Source organism: Dendroctonus ponderosae, unplaced genomic scaffold (genome assembly GCF_020466585.1).
Source record: "Dendroctonus ponderosae isolate FM_Combo_2020 unplaced genomic scaffold, Dpon_F_20191213v2 Dpon_F_20191213_149, whole genome shotgun sequence".
NCBI classification, from domain to species: Eukaryota; Metazoa; Arthropoda; class Insecta; order Coleoptera; family Curculionidae; genus Dendroctonus; species Dendroctonus ponderosae.
The window spans coordinates 19,376-39,660 of NW_026017627.1; the positions used below are offsets into that span (position 1 = coordinate 19,376).

At 32.7% G+C, this 20,285-nt stretch overlaps 2 protein-coding genes across 2 annotated transcripts; both read right to left on the bottom strand.

Moving 5' to 3' along the window:
• Positions 1 to 5,625: 5,625 nt before the first annotated feature.
• Positions 5,626 to 7,538, bottom strand: LOC125503250 (homeobox protein aristaless-like; the record flags this gene model as incomplete). Its single annotated transcript, XM_048663301.1, has 1 exon — positions 5,626 to 7,538. A coding segment is annotated over one exon (531 nt), but the record flags the coding sequence as incomplete, so codon positions are not given.
• An 8,829-nt stretch (positions 7,539 to 16,367) lies between these two features.
• On the bottom strand, positions 16,368 to 17,227 carry LOC109535797 (bombyxin B-9). Its single transcript, XM_019901801.2, has 2 exons — positions 16,988 to 17,227; positions 16,368 to 16,665 (listed from the first exon to the last, which is right to left on the bottom strand). The coding sequence occupies exons 1-2, from the start codon at positions 17,145 to 17,147 to the stop codon at positions 16,454 to 16,456; spliced, it is 372 nt and encodes a 123-aa protein (XP_019757360.1). The 5' UTR covers positions 17,148 to 17,227; the 3' UTR covers positions 16,368 to 16,453.
• Between the last annotated feature and the right edge of the window lie 3,058 nt (positions 17,228 to 20,285).

Sequence of the window (20,285 nt, forward strand, 5' to 3'; positions counted from 1 at the left end):
GTAGATTGGTTTTTCGATTTCCAGAGCTACTTTGTTTTGAGATTATTCTAAAAAAAGGGTTTCGTTTATATTTTCCAATCTTTGCAAAAACGTAACATAGAAAACGTTGCCAATGACATTTTCAATCAATTGTTCAAAAATTCAAGTCTTCAGCGGTCTTCTTAGAAAGCGATATTATTTTCTTTAAATTACGCGTCACAAATTGACTCTCAAATGTAAAACTCTTCTTTTATTTTTAACGAGTTACACAAGTTATGTAACTCTAGATACAGCAATTCCGCATTTACATGCTAAAAATCAAGTTATTTGTAGCGGTAGCAAAAAAAGAATTTTGCGAAGAACGTCAAAAACAATAAAAATGTGAAGTTCTTTTAGAGTTTTAAAAAATCTCATAATTTTAACTTTCCGACGTAGAATCTCTTACGTCAACAGAAAAACTTTTTTAAATTTTTGCTATGAAATGCTAGAAATGCTATGAAATGGACAACCTGAAATTAACTTTTCAATCTACAAAGGAATAAACTTAACGTGATTAAATAAAAATGTCTCTTTCCACACAACATGTGGATCTTTTAATGGGCTTAGAACGAGATTTGTTTGTGTTTTCTAGGCTTCCGAAGTTTAAGTACTAGCTAAAGACTTTTTAGCAGCCCAAAAAAAATACATTGATCTGTAAAAGAAAATTTTTCGTATAAATTTGGATTTACGGACTTTAGATTCATAAATTAAAAGAGATATGAATAAAAATAATTTGTATTCTTATATATATATTTTTTTATTCATATACATGTTATTCTGTTGAAATTTAAAGTGCTCTTAGACATCTTCAAAAAAGTTCAAAATCACGATTTGTTCTTTCGAAAAACGCTAATTGAAGCGCCTTTAAATACAGTATTTCATTCGGGGAAAAAATTAGTATTTTGGAGAACCAGATTTTCGGAATAGTTGAAACAGAAAGGCAGACCCAAATTAAGAAAACCATTAAAATTGCTGTTTGGTTATGGTAATGGTAAATTTCAATCCCTTCCGCAGCTCTAGAAAAATTACATTTTTTCCTTGACTTAAAAACGCTGTTATACAAATAAGTATATAAATAAAAAACTAATAGCTCAAAATGTTATTTTGGTTTTCCGAAAAGGACGAGTTGTAGCGCTTGTTGATACTGATTTTCACTTTCTATAAAAATTCAAGCTTTCAACGAGCCGAACAATTTTTCAAACAGAAGAAACCCAAATTTGACAATTGAATTGCAACAATCGTCCACATTGCTTTTAGTCTTACGAATTCTCAAAGCGAATTTGCTGGAATCAAACTTTCTGCAATTCGCATAATATAAGCCAAATTTCAAGTTTTTTAGCATATCTAAACAGTTCTTTGTTTTTTGCTCTGTCCAAATTTGCAATTAAGTGATTGCAATAAGAGATAATTTATTTAAAACGGCCCTCAATCTTTTCCCAAAGAATTTCAGACGTTTTATTTTTTCTATTTCGGGCAACATTGCAAGCCCTTAACAATTCTAGAAAGAGACCGATTTTAACGCCAAAACACAGGGAGGGAATCACGGAAATTTTAAATGTGTGCCATTGGTAATCGGTTTGGATTTCTTGATCAAGCTTCTAGAGATGTTCGCGTTTTCAAATCGGTTCTAGTAAAGCGAACTATTTAGGCCATACATTTAATAATAAACTGTGTTGTATACAAATTATTTTTAACCGAATTATGTAAAACGCACTATTAAAGCGCTTTATCCAATTTAAGGATGATAAGGCCATTATGAAATTACGTTAATATCCATCTCTTGTGATGTTCGGTACATGTTCCGCATAGTAATAATACTGCTTAGAGCCATCATATTAATAATCTAATTACGATCTATGGCCGTTAAGTGGCGGGTCAGGTAATCAAAAACTCGGACGGTAGCGAGATACATTCCGTTGGAATCTTTCTGATTCTTTCGCCACGAAACCATCAGTCTTCTGTTCTTTTCCAGTCGATGCAAAACGAGAAGGAAGGTGCTGTTGATGACGTGTGGTTAATTGCAATTTGCATGTAATTTAATTTCATCAGGGTCGGACTGGGTGGAGCCCAATGACAGCCTGATTACAGGGTAGTCTAGGCTCGGTCCAGCGGCCGTCAGTTTTTTAAATGTGCCATAAGTGGAACTTCGATTAACTTTTTTAATTCGTTTGGATATTGAATTTATTTGAATAATCCCATTTCAAATTGGATTGCAGTCGGATTTTATAAATATGCATGTACCTACCTACGTCTAATAGCTCAAATGGTGCAGCTAGTTTTTTATTTTTCTTCGTATCGATGCCGATCAACCGGTTCCAAGGCAATTTATTTTAAAGCTAATTCCTACTGACAACTGCAATTAAAGTCATTCTTTTCCAGAAGCCGTAAACTCAATACCTTGGTTTCTTAAGCTGTTGTATTTTTTTCACCTCAATTAATACTTACATTTTTTTATCCTTCTTTAGTCATCTTTGAAAATGGATTGGGCACATGCAACAGAAACGTCCCTTGGAAATGTGAATTCTCCGAACTCCGGGCAGGGAAACCAGATTTGTTCCTTCAAGGAAAACGACCCGCCAGGTTTCCAGATCTGAAGCCACTGGACCCAAATGGGCAATACTTAAATTTGATTTTTTATGTGGGAACCTTTTATATTTCCTAACTAATTTTTCACTTGAATTATGAAATTCTAGATACAATAATTCGGCGTTTTTTTGACTTAATATCAAGTTCTTTGCAGCTCTAGCAAGAAACGTCTTCATAAAGAGCCAATAAAACCGCAAAAATGCAAGATGGTTTTAGAGATTGCAAAATATCGGGAAATCAAACTCTCGGCATATAACTATTTTAAATTGCGCTCTGGATTTCCGGGAAAATTTGAAGGGTTTAGCGATTTTTGGAACCTCCGCGAAATGGAAAACCTCAGATTTCGTCTGTAGATTTAGCCAACTACACTAAAACAACCAATAGATCATGAAACCCCATTTTTTTAGGAGAATTAGGGTTTTGCTGCTCCGTCTTTCAGACTAATTCCCTAATGACACCGGTTTTGCTACATCATTTTACAACTGGTTTGAAATATTTTCAACTAATATCATATCCAGAAGTCTCAATTACTAACCGATATCATTTTTACTGACTCGCGCTTATAATTCACTAATAACTAGTTAGCCCGTTAAAAGATTGCCAGCCGGTTTTTTTCCTTTCGAAAGATGTATAATTTATCGACTTACTATACTTAACTAACAATTTTTGATTTAGGCGTACCTACTTCCATAAAATAGCGATCCCAATTAAAGGATGCCCTTATCATTTCAAGATCGGTTACCAGAATGGAACAGGCTCTACTATCGCCTTTAATTACAACCGTTTACGATTATAATTATTCTTATCTTAAATTAATATAATAATACGGTTAAAAAAGATGAAAAAGTGGTTTATGACAGCCTCATTTTTTTTTGAAACCTGCTCTATTTGAACTTGCTGATTTAATAGCTTGCTTCAGCTGGAGGATGTTAAAAGAAACTCTTTTAATTTCCTTTCTGCTTTATCCAAAACGATATCACTTCCACAAGAAATTAGAAAAAACATCCTGTTTTTACTTGCAAACAATTTTTTGGGAATTAGGATTTGATGAAGATCTTCAAAAGCCCTCAATTGTGATTTATTTTCTGAATCGACTTGAAAAAACTTGAATATTGAACAATAAAATTGTAAACCCATTTCGTAATATGTTCTTTCTGCAAAAGCAGCCCCATTTAAAAATTGGCTTAACTGAAATGACGATGTTCTTAAAGCGTACATTTCCTACAATAGACACTCAAAGATCTGAATTTGCGGTGTACCGTCAAAGAGATTTCAGAGAAGGTGTAAATTGAATCAACCATTGAAGTGTGCCTACTTTTCTGGAGTATTGCCTTTGAAAAATGATGTCGGTTTCTTTGTGGGATTTGGCAATGATTCCGAAAGGCACACGAAACCAGACGCCTGCTGTTTGACGAATACAAGTTTAGGAGCGTTTAATCATTTGATTGTAGGTTTTCAACATTGTGACTAAACCAATCATTGTGAGATTAATTATATGTTCCTGAACATTTGTATAGCTAATTTCGGCCCAGAGTTTGAACGAATCCACTTGGCTTCAGTTGAAACTTTGTTACAATGTATCTTTTTATTCAAATTAGAGTGGGCAGAATGTTGAGAAACTGTTTGACGAGCATAAAACATAAAAGTTTTGGTTTAAAATAAGTACAATATACTATATTATTAGTATAAAGTGAACCAGCAATATTATCAGCCAATTTATTTGAAGATTAGATTCTCTTTTTAGAATTTTCGTCTTCGATTATCATACTAAGTGTTTTCGAACACAGTTTTTCAAAAACCTTTTTATGCGTTTCACCCAAACTGGTAGCATAGCAAAAACTATTTTGAGCGTTTTGCTCAGGCTTAAACATCATGAGGATTTGAGTAATTTTTATGGACGGGGAATAAATCACTTATGACTGTAAGGCATTTTTCAGCTAGATCATGAAGAATTTTTTTGCACATTAAATCAAGGATAGTTGCTTTCTTTATATTAATTTCAGTTTCCTGCTATTTGCAACTTGTAGTGCAACAAATGCGGTGTAAATAGCAGATTTAATATGTCAGTTATTTCTTTAATTTCATCAGTTAATAAATGTAAATTTGAAGACATTTTGTATTATGTTGTGCGGTGGTATGTTTTAATTGAGGAAATATTTTCTGGTACTTTTCCTTCTTCTTTTTTATATCCACAGGCGTTATTTATTATTGCTTAAGTCTGCGATCACGCTGCATCCGTTCTAGAGCGCTGATGGCGAAGAATGGTTATTTCTTTGAAATTCTTTGACGATAGCAAGTTATTTGCATTTTTAGCCAAAGTATAATTTTATTAGATGTTGGCTTCTTACTGAATTTCAATGACAAAAATATTTATTTATGACGCATACCCCGAAATGGCTAAAAAATTTAGCATCATTTATTTAAAAAAATCCAGCAAACTTTTATAATCTACATGCTCCAGCACCTCAAACGCAAACAAAACGAAAAACGCAAATTTTCATTCGCTTCTATACTTCGATTTTTAATTTGCTTTCATTGGCTGAAAATTCTTTATCTTATGTCTCATTCAATTATATTTGCAAAACATTACCAATAAATAATTTTTAGTTTATTACATCGCAAAGCAATTTCACGTGAATAAACTTTTTTCAACCTACTAATCTATACGGAAGTGGAAAACGGTTTCAAGTCAAACTGAATACATTAAAAATAGAAAATAATTTGGCAACTCAAATGCTCTTTTTTCTAAGGCGCCTTTTCCCCATTTTATTTGCAAATTTTATCCTTATTTGATTGGACTTTTTTGCCTTTAACTTTGACCTTTAATGAAAAACAATTTTTACTCATTTGTTTCATGACTTTTTGAATAAATTTCGGTTCAAAAACAATTTTTATTAGGGTTTTATTACTATAACTGAGTTGTTTTACCATAAATCTGTGAAAATGCGTTTCAATAAAATTCTTCATATTTCTCGAAAATTAATGAAATAAGGATATTTTCAGGAAATAAAAACTTCAAAATCGGCAAAATAGGTTTATTTTCCATTATTTTTTAATTGCTAAAGCTAAAAAGGGGACGGATTCCTTTCCAACTCACAGTATTGCCCTTATGGTTACTAAATTATATCTTCTTAAGTTCTATTCATAAAAGTCTAATTACATTTACGATATTGTATAAAAAAATATATGTACAATTGGTGAAACTAGCTAGACTATATAAACAGATAATACTTTCAATCCATACAATTATTTAATTCTATTTACTCTATACAGAAAACGAAAAGTCTGAAATAAATACTACAGATTTGGCAAAATATAGTCGGCTAAATCCTAAAATATGTAAACGTCTTTCTTTGGATGTTGAAAGTTCCTAAATCTATCAACTTTTTGTTTAATAGAACCGAATTTTTCAAATTTAATTTTAGCGGATAACGTAGAAAATAATATTAGTTTAGACCATGCTCGTCACCGATTCAATGCATTATGGACGGTGTAAGTTTAATAAAATATAAAATCTTAAATTGTAGTGAACATTTTTAAATCGATTTAGTCTTTCAATATGTAATACACGAATATTTTTTCCATAAACATACAGATATTTTCGGAATATTAAACATTTATGAGAAAAATTCAATTGAGTGAGTCTTATTTTTACCGAATCGAATCTATTTCTCACTATGGCTGTTCTTCAACCGGAAACGGCTTTGTTTCCGCTGTTCGCCTAATCATTAGGGTAAAAAACGCAGAACGGCAGTTTCGATAAAACCAGTTTATGTTAAATAAAATAACAAACGGCAAAAAATCACCGGTCAAAATATCAAAATGTAAAAAAACACAAGTAAAATTTAAAAAAGCAGTAAAGGACAATTAAATTTTATGAACATTTCATTGATTAGTTATACGATCATGTCTATTGTCAAACACTTTAAAAGTTTATTAAAAAACTTTCAGTTATTTAACATATTTGACATTTAGAAAGTAAACTCGAAACCTTGAATCATTTTAGTGTTATTTTCATGGGTTTTTGAAAGTTTTGATTTGATGATTTTGCTTATATAGATTCATAGTTATATCATAGAAGTTATAAAAAAGCTAGAAATATAAATTAAATTTGACAAAAACCAACTGATTAAACTGATTGAATTTTCAGTTGATTTTACTTTCAATCTCCCTTTATGGCGAGGAATAGACCCGATTCTGCAAATCTCCAGTTCCTATCAACTGTTAGAAAATGTCCTTACAAAACATCTGTAAAATGTAAAAATATTGCTCACGATCTAAGCGATCCATATCATACAAAACCTTAGCAAAAGCATACAGCTTATCTCAAATAGTTTTAGAGGCGCAATCTGAGCGTTTATAAACAACAACTTTCAACTAATAACAGTCCATAGTAACTAAACCTAGCTAATTAAGTCATTGCTCTGTCGCATCATCTTCATCTTCATTTCGTGCTCTTTAGCTTTCATTCGCAGATTCACAATACTAGAGCTCCTCCTATCCATGTCCATATCGACTGGAGGAACAATGGTTGAGGTACCTGGCGATATAGGAGGAGACGCTGGAAACTCCTGTTTGGGCCTCTGGTTGGCCGAAATGTTAGCCAAAAGCGTCTGGAATGAGCTGGCTGGATAAAGGCCGACAGAAGGTTGCAAGAGTGGAGGCACTGCTCGATGGTAGGATGGCGCCGATGGAAGATATCCAGGAATAACATGGTGAGGATAACGGAAGGTGAGGGAGTCAAACGGTTTTCGCAATCCAAATGGCAAAGTGAAGGGATTGGGTAAGGATGAAGGAACTACGGACGGAGCTGAAGCGCTGGAACCTGGTGTAAGGTAAGGATTGTATGGATGAGCCTGTGGGCCTACTTTTTCCTGTTTCCGCCATTTGGCGCGACGGTTTTGGAACCAAACCTGGAACAAAAGAAGTGAATTTTAATTGACTGGGGTGGTTTTAGTTTCAGAGGGAACTGCAGCAAACACTGTTTCTATTTTTTCGTTGGAGCTTGGAATGTGGATCTAACTATGACCCTACATAACATATCCCGCTGACAATACTGAAAGTTTCATAAAAATCAATTATTCGAGATGTTCATATTTGGATGAAAAACCTGATTTGTTCACGACGACCATCCAAATTAGTTTGAACAAGAAACCGGCGCTTGAAAATATTTGCGTGCGAACAGGCAGACATTTTTCACAAAACAGTCATCAAATTCATGTGTACTTTGTTTAACATGTACACACGAAGAAAGATACTTTTACCAGAATTAAGAAAAAGAACCTTTTTAAGCAAAAAAATATATTCTTCCAAAAATTCGGGTCGTCGGTCTTGAATGCGCTGGAAATTTTTTGACTGAGAATATTTTGCTTGGAAAATGGAAAATTATACATTTTCTTGTTCAGATAAATCGTTGTCCGTTTACCCCAATAAATAAAGAAAAATAAGTTGGAAAAAAACATGGCTAACGAATGCTTTTACGTGGCATCTTCAGACGATTTAGCGAGTTCTTGGAGCGTAACCCAAGCTACCCAATGGATAATCGTATTCCTTGGAAAATTCTAAAGAGCGCCATTAAGGTCAGAATATTTTCTTTATATGAAAACTTGCAGAGTAAAATTATTTTTCCTTTATGCTGAGTTAATGTAGAACTTTTCCTGTCTGTGGCAAATTGGGTAAATCGAGCAGCAGCGGGATTTTTGAAGAAAATATACATTACAATTTGCTACTATTATAATACATATACATATTTAGAGCACTTATGCAATTGCAATATTTAAATTTTTAATTTTTCATCTATTTTTATATCATTTTCCCGTAATTTATATGAAACGTAGAAAATTTTGTATATATGTTCATAGTACAGTTTATATACAAACCGGATTTTAAAAAATTAAATGAATTACTTCAGTGTTTAAGTAGATACACTTTATGTATTGGTAAAAAAAGACGGTAATTTCCTTGGCATTCCTTAGGCACAATTAATTCATACACTTATATATTGCAGAAATAATTTCCACAACATGGTCGGATGTCGTTTACTACACGCAATGCGCTTCCAAGAAAAACTTCTTGCGCCTAATATTGATTACCGCAAGCGGTCTCCAATATTTTTCTGAAATATGTTGCACCGAAGTTTCCCGGTAAATAATTTAGACCGACAAAGGATTTTTAACATTCCAGCCTCATAATTAAAATAGATTAAGTAATTATGATCGTAATAATTGGCGTTGTGATTCCGATAATTGCATTAACAAGATATCTTGCCGATGTTGAGGCCGCTGTTAATATGGTGTCATTAAAACGTCCATTTCAGGTTACCAAGAAAAGGAAACTTACTATGTTTTTGTCATCTCGACGCACCATTTTTAACTTGATGATTTCATTAGTTCTATAACATGTGTAGGAATTGACTAAAGTGGTTGCCAGCCATAGACAATTTGCAATTTTACCCAGTCGTCCGTATCGAAAGTTCTACGTTTGGTTCGATAAAATCAATTAACTAAACTACTACTAACAAAAAAATTGATTTAATTTAAATTTATTGCTTCACATTTTTTGCTTTCATTTACTGCATATTCTACAGAAATGGTTTCCGGTCCATCACTGTTACCGGAAAATTATATTGAAATATACACCGTGAACAAAGCTAGCGATTTTGAAATAAGGCTGATGCTTACTTTTGACTATGATTTTTTACAATTTGCAGAATGTTTATAAGAGAATGTGATGAAATGAAATCTGATGAAAATGATTGTAAATACAAACCAGCTGCTGGTTTGTTATCGAACTACGTAAAGGATATATGTGAATGAGGCATGCAAAAATGTTTTAATCTGCAAAGGATTTCCAGTGAGAAACTATCTAAAAAGGTCGATTAATGACTGTCAGAAGATCATTAATTTACATTTGATTTTTTTGTTATCAACTACGTGTGAATATGCAAAAATTCGTAGGCTAATAATATATGCCGGGTGGTTGTTTCGTGTCCAATATTTCATAGGGCAATTCGTCAGGTATTTTTAAGATAAAAAGTACATGTAGGCTTGGGTCCGCAAGGTCTAACTAACTTATACTCTGAGGTTAACAAGCAACTTAAAATTTTGACTGTTTGTAGACGAAACTTGAGTCTGCAAGTACGGACAATTTCAATAAAACTGCCCTAAATTGACGGGAATCAGTGCCTTAAAATGAATGTTTTCATAAATCACTAATCATGCTGCTTAACAATAAATGATTAAGCTAACAAATGAGAAGAGAAGAAAACTCGGAAAAATAGAACGGCAGAATAAAGATATGAAAATTAAATGTGTAATAAAGAGATTTGATTCAACGGATTCGAAAGTAATCCAAACTAACGCAAGCTAAATATATCAAAGTGAAGAAACAAAGGAGAAAACAAATAACAGTTTATTTATATATATAAATTACATTTTTTAAGCAACTACAAGGGAGGCAGGTTTACACTTTGTGAAAGAGAATGCGTAATTCGAATTTTTATCAGCAGAGTTTCTGTTGAAAATGTTAAATGTGCATAACATTGTGGAAGCAGAGTCTGGTATGATGGATTTTCGACAAGAAATTAAATCTTAGGCTTTAGGTTTATTGGATGTAAGAAGACTTTAATGAGTAAAACAGAATTTTGAAATATTCTTTTATTAAAACGAATATAGGTCCATTTCTGTTTCATTGGCGTTAGGCCCAGCGCGCCTATGAAATGCAGTAAACGCGTAATTTATTGTCAGCTTAGTGAGAACACATTTGATTTCATTTCACTGATTTGTGAATCAGTGTGTCGTTGTGATTATTTTGCTCCCTTTGTTTCAAACTGCAGACTATATAAGGCAAAAAAAATTAGAATAATTCTGAGCAACATTTATTTGTATGTAATCTTTACATCCATGCATTGCAGCACGCAATCATAAATAATCCACGAACTTAACTATCAGATTCGTAGCAGTAATAACCTCTTTATTACATTGAGTGGTGTCAGACGAATAAATTTAATAAGGAGAAATAATAGCAAGATAGGGATTGGAAAGCTAATTACAGGTAGTACCACTACTGGTTAACGCCAGGAGCGTGAGTGGGCACATTTCTTTCAGATGTATTATATCCCATCTTAATCGAATACAGTCAACGATACCACTGATGGCATCGATAACAATTAATTGGCTGCCGATTACCCAGCGTTATTGAGATTGGAGTGATTGCCGGTTTCCAAGCCATTATACTTTTATCTCATGAGCATTAACAGTCTTATTTAGTCAATGATATTGCTGTTTTTGTGGATCAGCACTTTATTCTGGAACCCGGCGGGGGTTCCTTTATTTTGATCGGACAATATACCCAACTGCGGCTTAATCGACTGCTAAAAGGCCAGATTATCTTATTAGTCGATGATTATCTCTCAATCCGACCAAACATATTTCGGATTGTGTTTCATGCTTTTTTCTACTCATATTTACAACTGCTTTAATTGGACAGTATAAACAAACGAAACTGACTAGGGGAGACTGAGAATGAATGAAGCTGCAAGGTCTTGAAGTGTCCAAACTTTTAGACAAGAAACAATGTCTTTCTTAGAACTTCAATTCCTCACAATGTTTGCCACTTTTATCAGATCGTATATAAACTTCTTTAATTTGTGTCTGCACTTGCTTTGCAAGTCGTTACAATTGATGGATAAAAACAGTTAAAAAAATTAGTGCTATTTGAGAAAGTTTTACCAAATAAGAAATATGGTTTAATAATAATTATTTTGCCTTCAGTTTCTCCTTATTTAGATTCGTTCAGGTCAGAGATAGAAAATAGAAGCTGAAATCTCGAACTTCCAAGTAAAGGATGAATCATCGGAAGGGCTTATTATTTAATCATGTTTATTCTGTTGATCGGTGCAGAAAATGGATGATGGGGCGCCAGCTTGCAAAAAGCTGGTACGAATGAGCTCTAATCTTTAGTTCTTTTAGCTTGACTGAGTTCAGTTTTCCGAAAAGCAACTGAAGTTTAATGGATTTTGTTTCTATTTCTCTCTTTTTGCCCATTTTGAGCGCACTCTTTTTTACTGGACACACAACTCTGAATTTGTAGAGATTTTTTTGTTTCGGCGGAAATAAAAATCTATGAGATTCAGATCAGGCGTACAGGAAGGCGTGGGCTCTCACCATGAATAAAAACAGGCTCTTTACTAAATTAAATTAGCAAACTCTTTTTTTTGGGTATGTTGATACTGTAATTATTTTGTTGTTTTTTTTTTTAATTTAACAAAGTGAATTTGTGAACAATTTTGGGCAAAGCAGATATATTGCACTTAAGGAGAAACATATTTCTACCAAAGTCATAATAACAGTTAACTAAAATAGCATCCAGCAACAATAAGCAAGTAGAAATAAACGATAACGAAATTAAAAAATTGTTGATAATGCTTTAGATCTGAGACTATATGGGTTATTTCTTAGGATCCTTAGTACTTCAAAAATTTTTCACATAAAAAATTTATTTTAATTTTCGGTTTTTATAAGTAATTTTTGAAATAATGTCGATATTTGTATGAAACTTAGTATTTTCTGGCTTCATAATATAATACATTTAAATTTAATCTTTGTGTTGCAATTTCTTGCTCTATTTTCAAAGGTCACGTTTTTGTGCATGCTTGTACAACAATTGTTAGCAAGGAAATCAATTCCACTATTTTTACTTAAAATATTGGAAATGCAAAAGCTTCTATAAACGCTCACTCTTTCTCTCATAAGAGTTAAAAACTCATATAGTAAAACATTTAGGTAAAAATTTATTGTTCTAATTACGAAAAGCCACCAGATGTAAATTGACTAAGTTACAATTCATCTTGTAGCATGTTTGCTACAAAACTCTATGCATATTTCACTCGATCCAACGTTAATTTCGAAACGGTCAAAAGGAGGCATTTATCAATCATAATAACTACATGATTAATGAAATACGTTTGGTACAAAAGAAGTGTTAAGACCCATTTTATAGCGTTGCTGCGTTTAGTTTTGATTTATGTACGTGGCATTAAGGTGGATAAATAATGATGTTACTTGGCAAGCAAATAATTTTCCTCATATAGCTACTTAATGTTCTAGGTTGATGGAATTAAGCTATATTAAAAAAAAACCGCATTATACCGGGTGGTGTAAAATTCATCAAACAAGGAGGAAATTGGTTCTTGTTCGGCCAATGTCACGTGGATTAACTGCAGAACACCCTTTTCTTGAGCAAAATTACACCTTTCTGTTGTTATTAAATAAGCAAAATGAATAAGGTTTTTATTGAAGGTCGGATAATTAATTAATGTGCACCTATTGGCTCAAAAAAGCGTTCTATATTGAATTGTTCCCCGATAATAAGTCACTTACACCGTTTAGATAGCTATTTGGAACGCGATTGTGGCAAATATGCTGGTGTAAAAATGACGGCCAATTACGTTCGAAACATAATCCCATTGTCCATTCAATCGTAATGGCTGTTCCCAAAGAAGCACTAAAATTCCTAAGCCTTTAATTGCTTATGAAATAAACATTTCATAAGAGCTACAATTTAATAATAAATAATAACATGTTTCCAAACCCGCATTAAACACTTTATGGGCTCACCTGGTCGTTTTTAATCATTCATTTCCTTTATTTTAAAAAAATTGTAAATTGTTAATTAGCGGCCGTTATTATCATAAACGATGTACTCGCTTTAAATACGTTAATAAGAATATTCAATACGGACATAATTAGCGATATGAAAACTAATTAATTCAGTGTGTAGTTAATGGATCCTGTAAGAATGTATACCTAGTCCGATTATTGCGATAATTTAGTCAAATACCTTTAGCTCTTGTTTTAGAGCGTTAATATAAAAAAAATGATGAGTATATTGAACCAGACAAATGAGTTTTGCCTATTGAAACTGTGAGTTAATTATGAGAATTTAGAGAGAAGTGGGAATTCTAATGCTTCGATAAATTTACTACTTTAACTTTTGTTCTGTTTTAATTATGTATTCCTTATCCAGCTTTGATATGCCAGCAATTCGTTATCGGGAGACCATTAAAAAATGGTTGCGTTCTAAGTATCAAAAAAAATGCGGTAATGAGAGTGTTTATCGCGTGCGCAATTATACGAGAAATTAAGGCAACTAAAAATAAATAATATCACAGATAAATGGAAAAATTAATATTCAATTGGCTGCAACCGGTGGTCGTTTACGAAATACCCATATAAATTGTTCAAAATTGCGTAGTTCTACTGGAAATTCTATTAGGACACAAAATCTTTAAATTTCTGGTGTCTTATAGATTAAAGGAAAATTTACTGTTTGCACTTTTTATGCAAATAAATTATTGATTTCATTCAATGTTTTTCAGTCATTAATATTACAGTTCGGACTACAAATCATTTTTTGTTTAATTTTGCATTTCATCTGGAAAGTTAAATTATGCTTCTTTAACTTACACAGTAGGTATACATTTAAGATAGTAAGTGACGAACCAATTATTTCAGCGCTTTCTTTCCACACATTTTTTTACTGTAATAAAATTTTATTGAACGAGATATGGTCAATTTTTAAGGCGATATTCTGATTCTTCAACATTGAGCATACCAAATTTGAAGCTGGGTAGAAAGTATTGGAGATACAAAATTTGAAACTTGCTTAAAAGATAGTACTTGAATCGATCTATCGAAAAGGGCTTTATTTGCCAAATTTCTTTGCATACTCAAATTCAATGCAAATGCTGAAAAACCTGAATTTTATTTTCAAGCAAAAACAAAAAATTCCAAACTTATTACAGTCTGCTGAAACGGATTGATGTTTCCATCCTTTAAACAGATATTTTGTAACCAATTTTGAAAACAATTTTTGTTTTGGAAAAGTTGTTGGGTCTCTTTAAGGAGCGAGGACACTTAAGTAAATTTTCTTAGGATAAAAAAACGCTTGAAATTTTAATTTGCAGGATAAAGTAATACATTTGAAGACCAGGAGGGCAAAACCATGCGACTTACTTTTAAGCAAAATGTTTAGCTTGTATTTCACAATATGAGTTCCAAAAAGCTAAATAATTGACGGATATTATATTTTTAATCATTTCTAAAAACTAGATAATTACTGCTGCTGGAAAATGGGTTATAGTTTTGGAGCCTTGCTTGCATTCTTCTCTCGTTTGAATTGTTTTTTTTTATTTACATAAAAAAACATCACTTCTGCAGTTTTGCTTTTTCTTCTACTTCTCGTTTCTTTTCCGATTTGTTTTCAAGATCTTCGATTTGAGCTTTGAACAGGTCGCACAGTGCCCTTCGCGGGTACTCAAGCCCAATGTTAAACTTTCAGTTAAATATATTTCTAAATTTATCGTATGTATGAAACAGGATTTTTAGGGTTTTTTGATTTACACATCGGCTAACTTCGTAATATTTTGCGCTTCGGGGAGGCATATTTTCTTTCCCTTCTTCAGAGAGTAGTGAGACTTGCACCCTGCAGGGAATCTAATAGACTCAATCACTTTTGTTGTTTTTTCCTTAGGGACTGCGTACTTTCAGATTCTATGTTTTTTTCTTTCAAAGGCTTCAAAGGCTAATTTTTATATTATGTTTTGAACGCGACTTTTTGGCATTTCTGTGGATTGTAGCAAATGCATTCATACACACTTGCATATTATTAGGTTACTCCTCTGAAGGCAACGAACTGGATACGCATAAGAAACATTGTGTAAAATTTCAACTTTTTTGAGTTAAAAAACATCAATCGTAATTCGGTATATTCATTTTCATTTGAAAATTCTTGGTTTTCCTTTATTGCAAATCGCAGTGAAAATGTTTGCACTTAGAGTCCAGACGAAACTCATGTGTGGTAGCACTTAAAACTTTCATAACACCACTAATTCGGCCAGTTTTCTTCTTTTTCTCTGCAGAAAACTTTACCGCCGAGTCAAAGTCTGTACTAGAACCTAGATTTTCAATTATTAAATTGAAAAAAATTGAACAAGCATTATGTGTAATTTAAAAAGAAAGACGAGCCACGACAGGCGGCGACTCACAAAACACTCTCGACTCGACTTATCCAAATGCGAATAGCTTAATCAACTGCGACCATGCGATGCATTTTTAAATCCTTTCCAGACCCTTAAAAAGACAAACTTCTCAATTACAACTTCCCTTATGTGTTGGGCCAACACCAATCAGTTGTTGCTGTCTATTTCAGTCCGGTATCTCCAAAATTATGGCGACGTGTATTATAGAAAAGTACCGATTTGTTACGTCGCCTACATAAAACCCATCAAAAAAAAACATTCAAGATAGCTTTAAGCTCCTGTTGATATTCCTCAATTTTTTATTCAATGTATCTCCGCTCTAATGGACGTGAAGATTACATTTGCAAAATGTTTGCCTGTCGAATGGTTCACTTTCCTTTACACCTGAACGTTAATGGCCACATAAATGCTATAAAGGGCCGGCTTTTCCAATCCGATCCGTTGAGACAGTAAAATGCGGGTTACCAACTTCGAAAAATGTTTAACTACTTGCTTGCGGCATCATATAAAATTTACTTGGCAATTAATTGAAGCTCCGCCATTGAGCGCATTGAATTATTATCGTGCTAATTAAAATCCCTAGTTGTTTTGCAAACTTTGTAGGTTCAATTAGAAAGCTTGAACCTTGGCTAGATCTGACATCTTCACGCTTGATTTAAATTAGCTGCTGTCTTCTTGTCCTTGGGTAATTCACTAGCGAAAACCGAAAAAAAAACAACTGTTGTGCCATTTTGCAAATTTATCTTATTTAAATGTATATATCTACACAAATCGTACATTTACTATAAGTAGACGGGATTGAACGGCAGATTATTTTCCGCAATATTGAAGAAGTTGCTCGTTGGTGCAGGCTTTGTAGCAGCACTCATCAACCACGCCAGGATCCCTGGTGGTTCTGCTGAAGAAAGGAGGAAATATTCTTTTGTTGAAATACGATAGACCAATATCGGTACTATCTTCCGACAGGCGGTTTCCGTTTTCAATTTCCTGGTATTTTCTCGGGAAGTTCATTACATCGAAAACTAAAAAAATGAGGCTCGATGTTTATCCCTGAATAAGATGGTGATCTGAGGTGTTGATGAAGATGCAAGTCAGTGAGTGAGTGAATGGCAATATAACAAATTTGTTTTTTTCAAGAGCAGAATAGTTCAAGTGAAACTGTTGATTTTTAATAAAGTTTCGGATAAATTACTAATGAAGGACTACAATGTGAATTTGAATGTGTCTCAAATTGGAGAAAATCTGCTTGGGTTCACTAAGTATTGGAAAATTGCCTTTTTGAATAGCACTTGAACAAACAACAACAGATAATAGGGAATAGCAACTAATAGATACAATTCTTACCAATTTTTTTCGAAGGTGATCCAAAAATTCCGTTACACAAACTATGCAACAACGATACGAGATTATCTCCACAATGTCGGCGAGCCCTTGGAGAAAGTTGAGATTCTGTGTTAGTTACATAGAAAACTAACAAAAAAGCCAAACACCAAGCAAGCTTCATGTTCAGTCGTGTAGTTGGGAAACACTTAGGAGTTGCTATCGAACCAAAAGTCGCAGAATTGATAACTCAGTGCTGTTTAAACGGCTTTATATATTGGAAAATAATGATGAATATTAATGAAAACTGTTCATTGGACAAAATCGCTAACGACATTTCTAAAATTGAGCCCACTAGAAGAAATTAATTATGCTCAAGGTGGCTACAAGGAGAGATGTTGTGTGGAGACACTTAAAACTATTGATTTACGCAAATTTTACAAGAAATCACACATAGAGATAATGATAGAAGTTTGGAAATCGCTTATTTTACGCATGCTAGACGAAAACAGGTTCTATTGATCAACAAGATATGGAAAAATTCACACTGCTTTTTGAAGAATTGTAATAAAAATATTTCTACTATTATCAAACATAATCTATTTTTCTTATTAAGGCGGTATGATGTTGAGTAGCAAAAATCTAGACCGATATTCCAGAATGGAAGGAAGTTTCTTCAAAAGTGCAAAAAAATCTATCTTGCTCACATACATTTGAGTGGTTCAGACGTCAAAGGGTTCAAATGCAGTTTTTATATCAAAACGGGTTGGTTAATTAAGTGAATAATCTCATGGCCAAAAGCTGTAATTATTTGGTGGTAAATGCATTTTGCTATTGCCTCGCTATATTTTACATTTTTTTTTAATGTTTACAGAACTTTTGAAACCAACTTTCATGTTGATTATCTCACAACAATTACAAACGCTTTTAAACACTTGCACAGCTGGTTTCCTCAAATGTTTTGTCACAATCTGCATAGTATTTTAAATTGTCTCTACTTATAGAGCACGCTTACGAAACCGATCGTTTTCTAATAGAAGGTGTACGTTCAATGATTCGGTAGTTTTTGTATATCTTAGTTTTAGCATTACTAAGAGCTACACTATTTATTTTATAATTCAATTGGAAGCTTGTAATATTGTCTAAGAGCCACTATCATCTGGCATGTAAATGCAAGTAAATTCAACAATTTAAAAAAATTATTTGTGAAGAATTTGTAAGGACAAATTTACGTCAAAGCACTGGAGGTGCTTGGTACTGGCAGCGTCTTTGCTCACATTTGCTGCAAAGTCCAACAATAGAACCATGAGACTATTTTCGCTGCATTTGAATGAGCGGCCGCTTTAATATCTCAACATCAACAAGTAGATAATTATAAGAAACCATTAATATTCCCTACTTAAAATATGCAATTTTTAATTAAAACAACAAATTATTTGTTTATGCAATTTCGTTTCCAGTATTAATTGAAATATGTCGAGAATTAATTAATGTTGGTTTCATTAGGAGTAGTTTCGTGCTAATTGGAATTCGTTTGGTGATATTAAGGCATTTTATTATTTATTGGTAATTTAGTTATTAAATGTTCCATTTTTTATTTACATTGTGCTGGGTTGTTGGAGTGGGGGTGAGTTGGCTCAGCTCGAACCATTAAACTATTCTGGTTGATTTGAAATGTCAATTAAATAGAATGGAGGTAACTTTTCCATAGTAATGAAAACTTAATTAAATTAAAATTTCGAACGACCATTAAATATTTTCGGCTACAAAAGAAGCCGCGTAAATTTGAAACAATATGTGAGTTTGTATTTAATAGGCGCTCTGGGTTCTCAGCCAGCAGGACACCATTGAACTAATTTTGGACGCGGCAGGGAGCCTTTCCTTCGGCCCGCCTCTGTTGTTAAATGTGGGGTCGGTATAATCACAGATTTGTCATGTTTACACTAAAGACGTTTGGATATTTAGAACTCACCATCATTAAATTTAATTAATAACTTTTCGAAAAAACGACTCTCGAAAAGAGCGTTCTCATGATTGGGTATGCATGCATTCGTCCACCAGCAACTTCATCGTTAAGTTTAATAAGATCGCATTTTCATCGTGGGCTTTTTGTTTTAGGCAAACTGACTGATGATTTATTTTGCAATTGGCTGCCGGAATATAACGATTTACAGGAATGAAATCTGATATGGTCGTAAAATCAGGAGGAATAAGCTATTTGTTTTTCAATTTAAAATGTTCGGGCTGTTTTATTATAGAGTTTCAAATGCATCAAAATCTGCAAATATGTATGTAAAATTTCGTCAATGCCATTTTAAATTGCAAATTAGTCATTGATTTCATTACCAGCTGGTAACATTGAATTAACTAGATAACACACTTGCTATTTTTGCTTCCTCATTTCCAGCGCATTTTCAATAGAGAATTATTTTGACTGAAACATTTTAAATATATTAAGAACGTGGTACGGTTTTTCTCCAGCTTCAAGCTGTATCTAAAATATGTAAAATATGTAAATATCTAAAATGTTGACTAATTTGAAAAGTAGCGATTGAATCATTGAACCGAAATCAGATTCCAGAAAAAGGGTGTTTCGATGGCTTCTTTTCAAATAGATCGATATTTTCAAAAGATACCGATTTTTTTAAACCTGCGATTCTAGCTGATAAATTTACTTCGGATTCGAATTTTTCAAAGTTTCAAATTTGTATATTGATTTTTTTATAATTATAATTATATCATCCAATTTTCAATAGAGAATGCTTTTGACTGAAATATTATAAATTCCAATGCCAAAACATTATTTTTTTCGAATTTGATTTCGGTTTAATGTTTCAATGCCTACTTTTGAAATGAATGAAGATTTCAGATATACGGCAAATTTTTAAGTGTAGATTATAAGTTTCTCGGTGAAAAATTTATTTCAAATTTGAATTTTTCTCGCGCATTTTCAAAAGAGAATTATTTTGAGTGAAAAATTGTAAATATATTGAGAACGTGGTGCGGTTTTTTTCAGCTTCAAGCAAATCAATTGCAATTAAAATTTGCTGTTGGAAAAAATTGTTGTCCTCTAAACTCCTTTGAAAGGTAGCCATTTAAACACTAAACCAAGTAAAATAATTTTCTTCTTGAAATAGAATAAAAGCGTATTATTCCTAATTTCTTTTGAAGCTTTCAGTCAAAATTTCTCACTGTTTATTAAAAATGTAATGGTAAAATTCGAATTTCAGCTATATTGCTCAGATTAAAATTAAAATTTGCAGTTCAGAGACAAAATTTGGGAATAAAACGGCACATTTGGCCCCATTCTCATATATTAAAA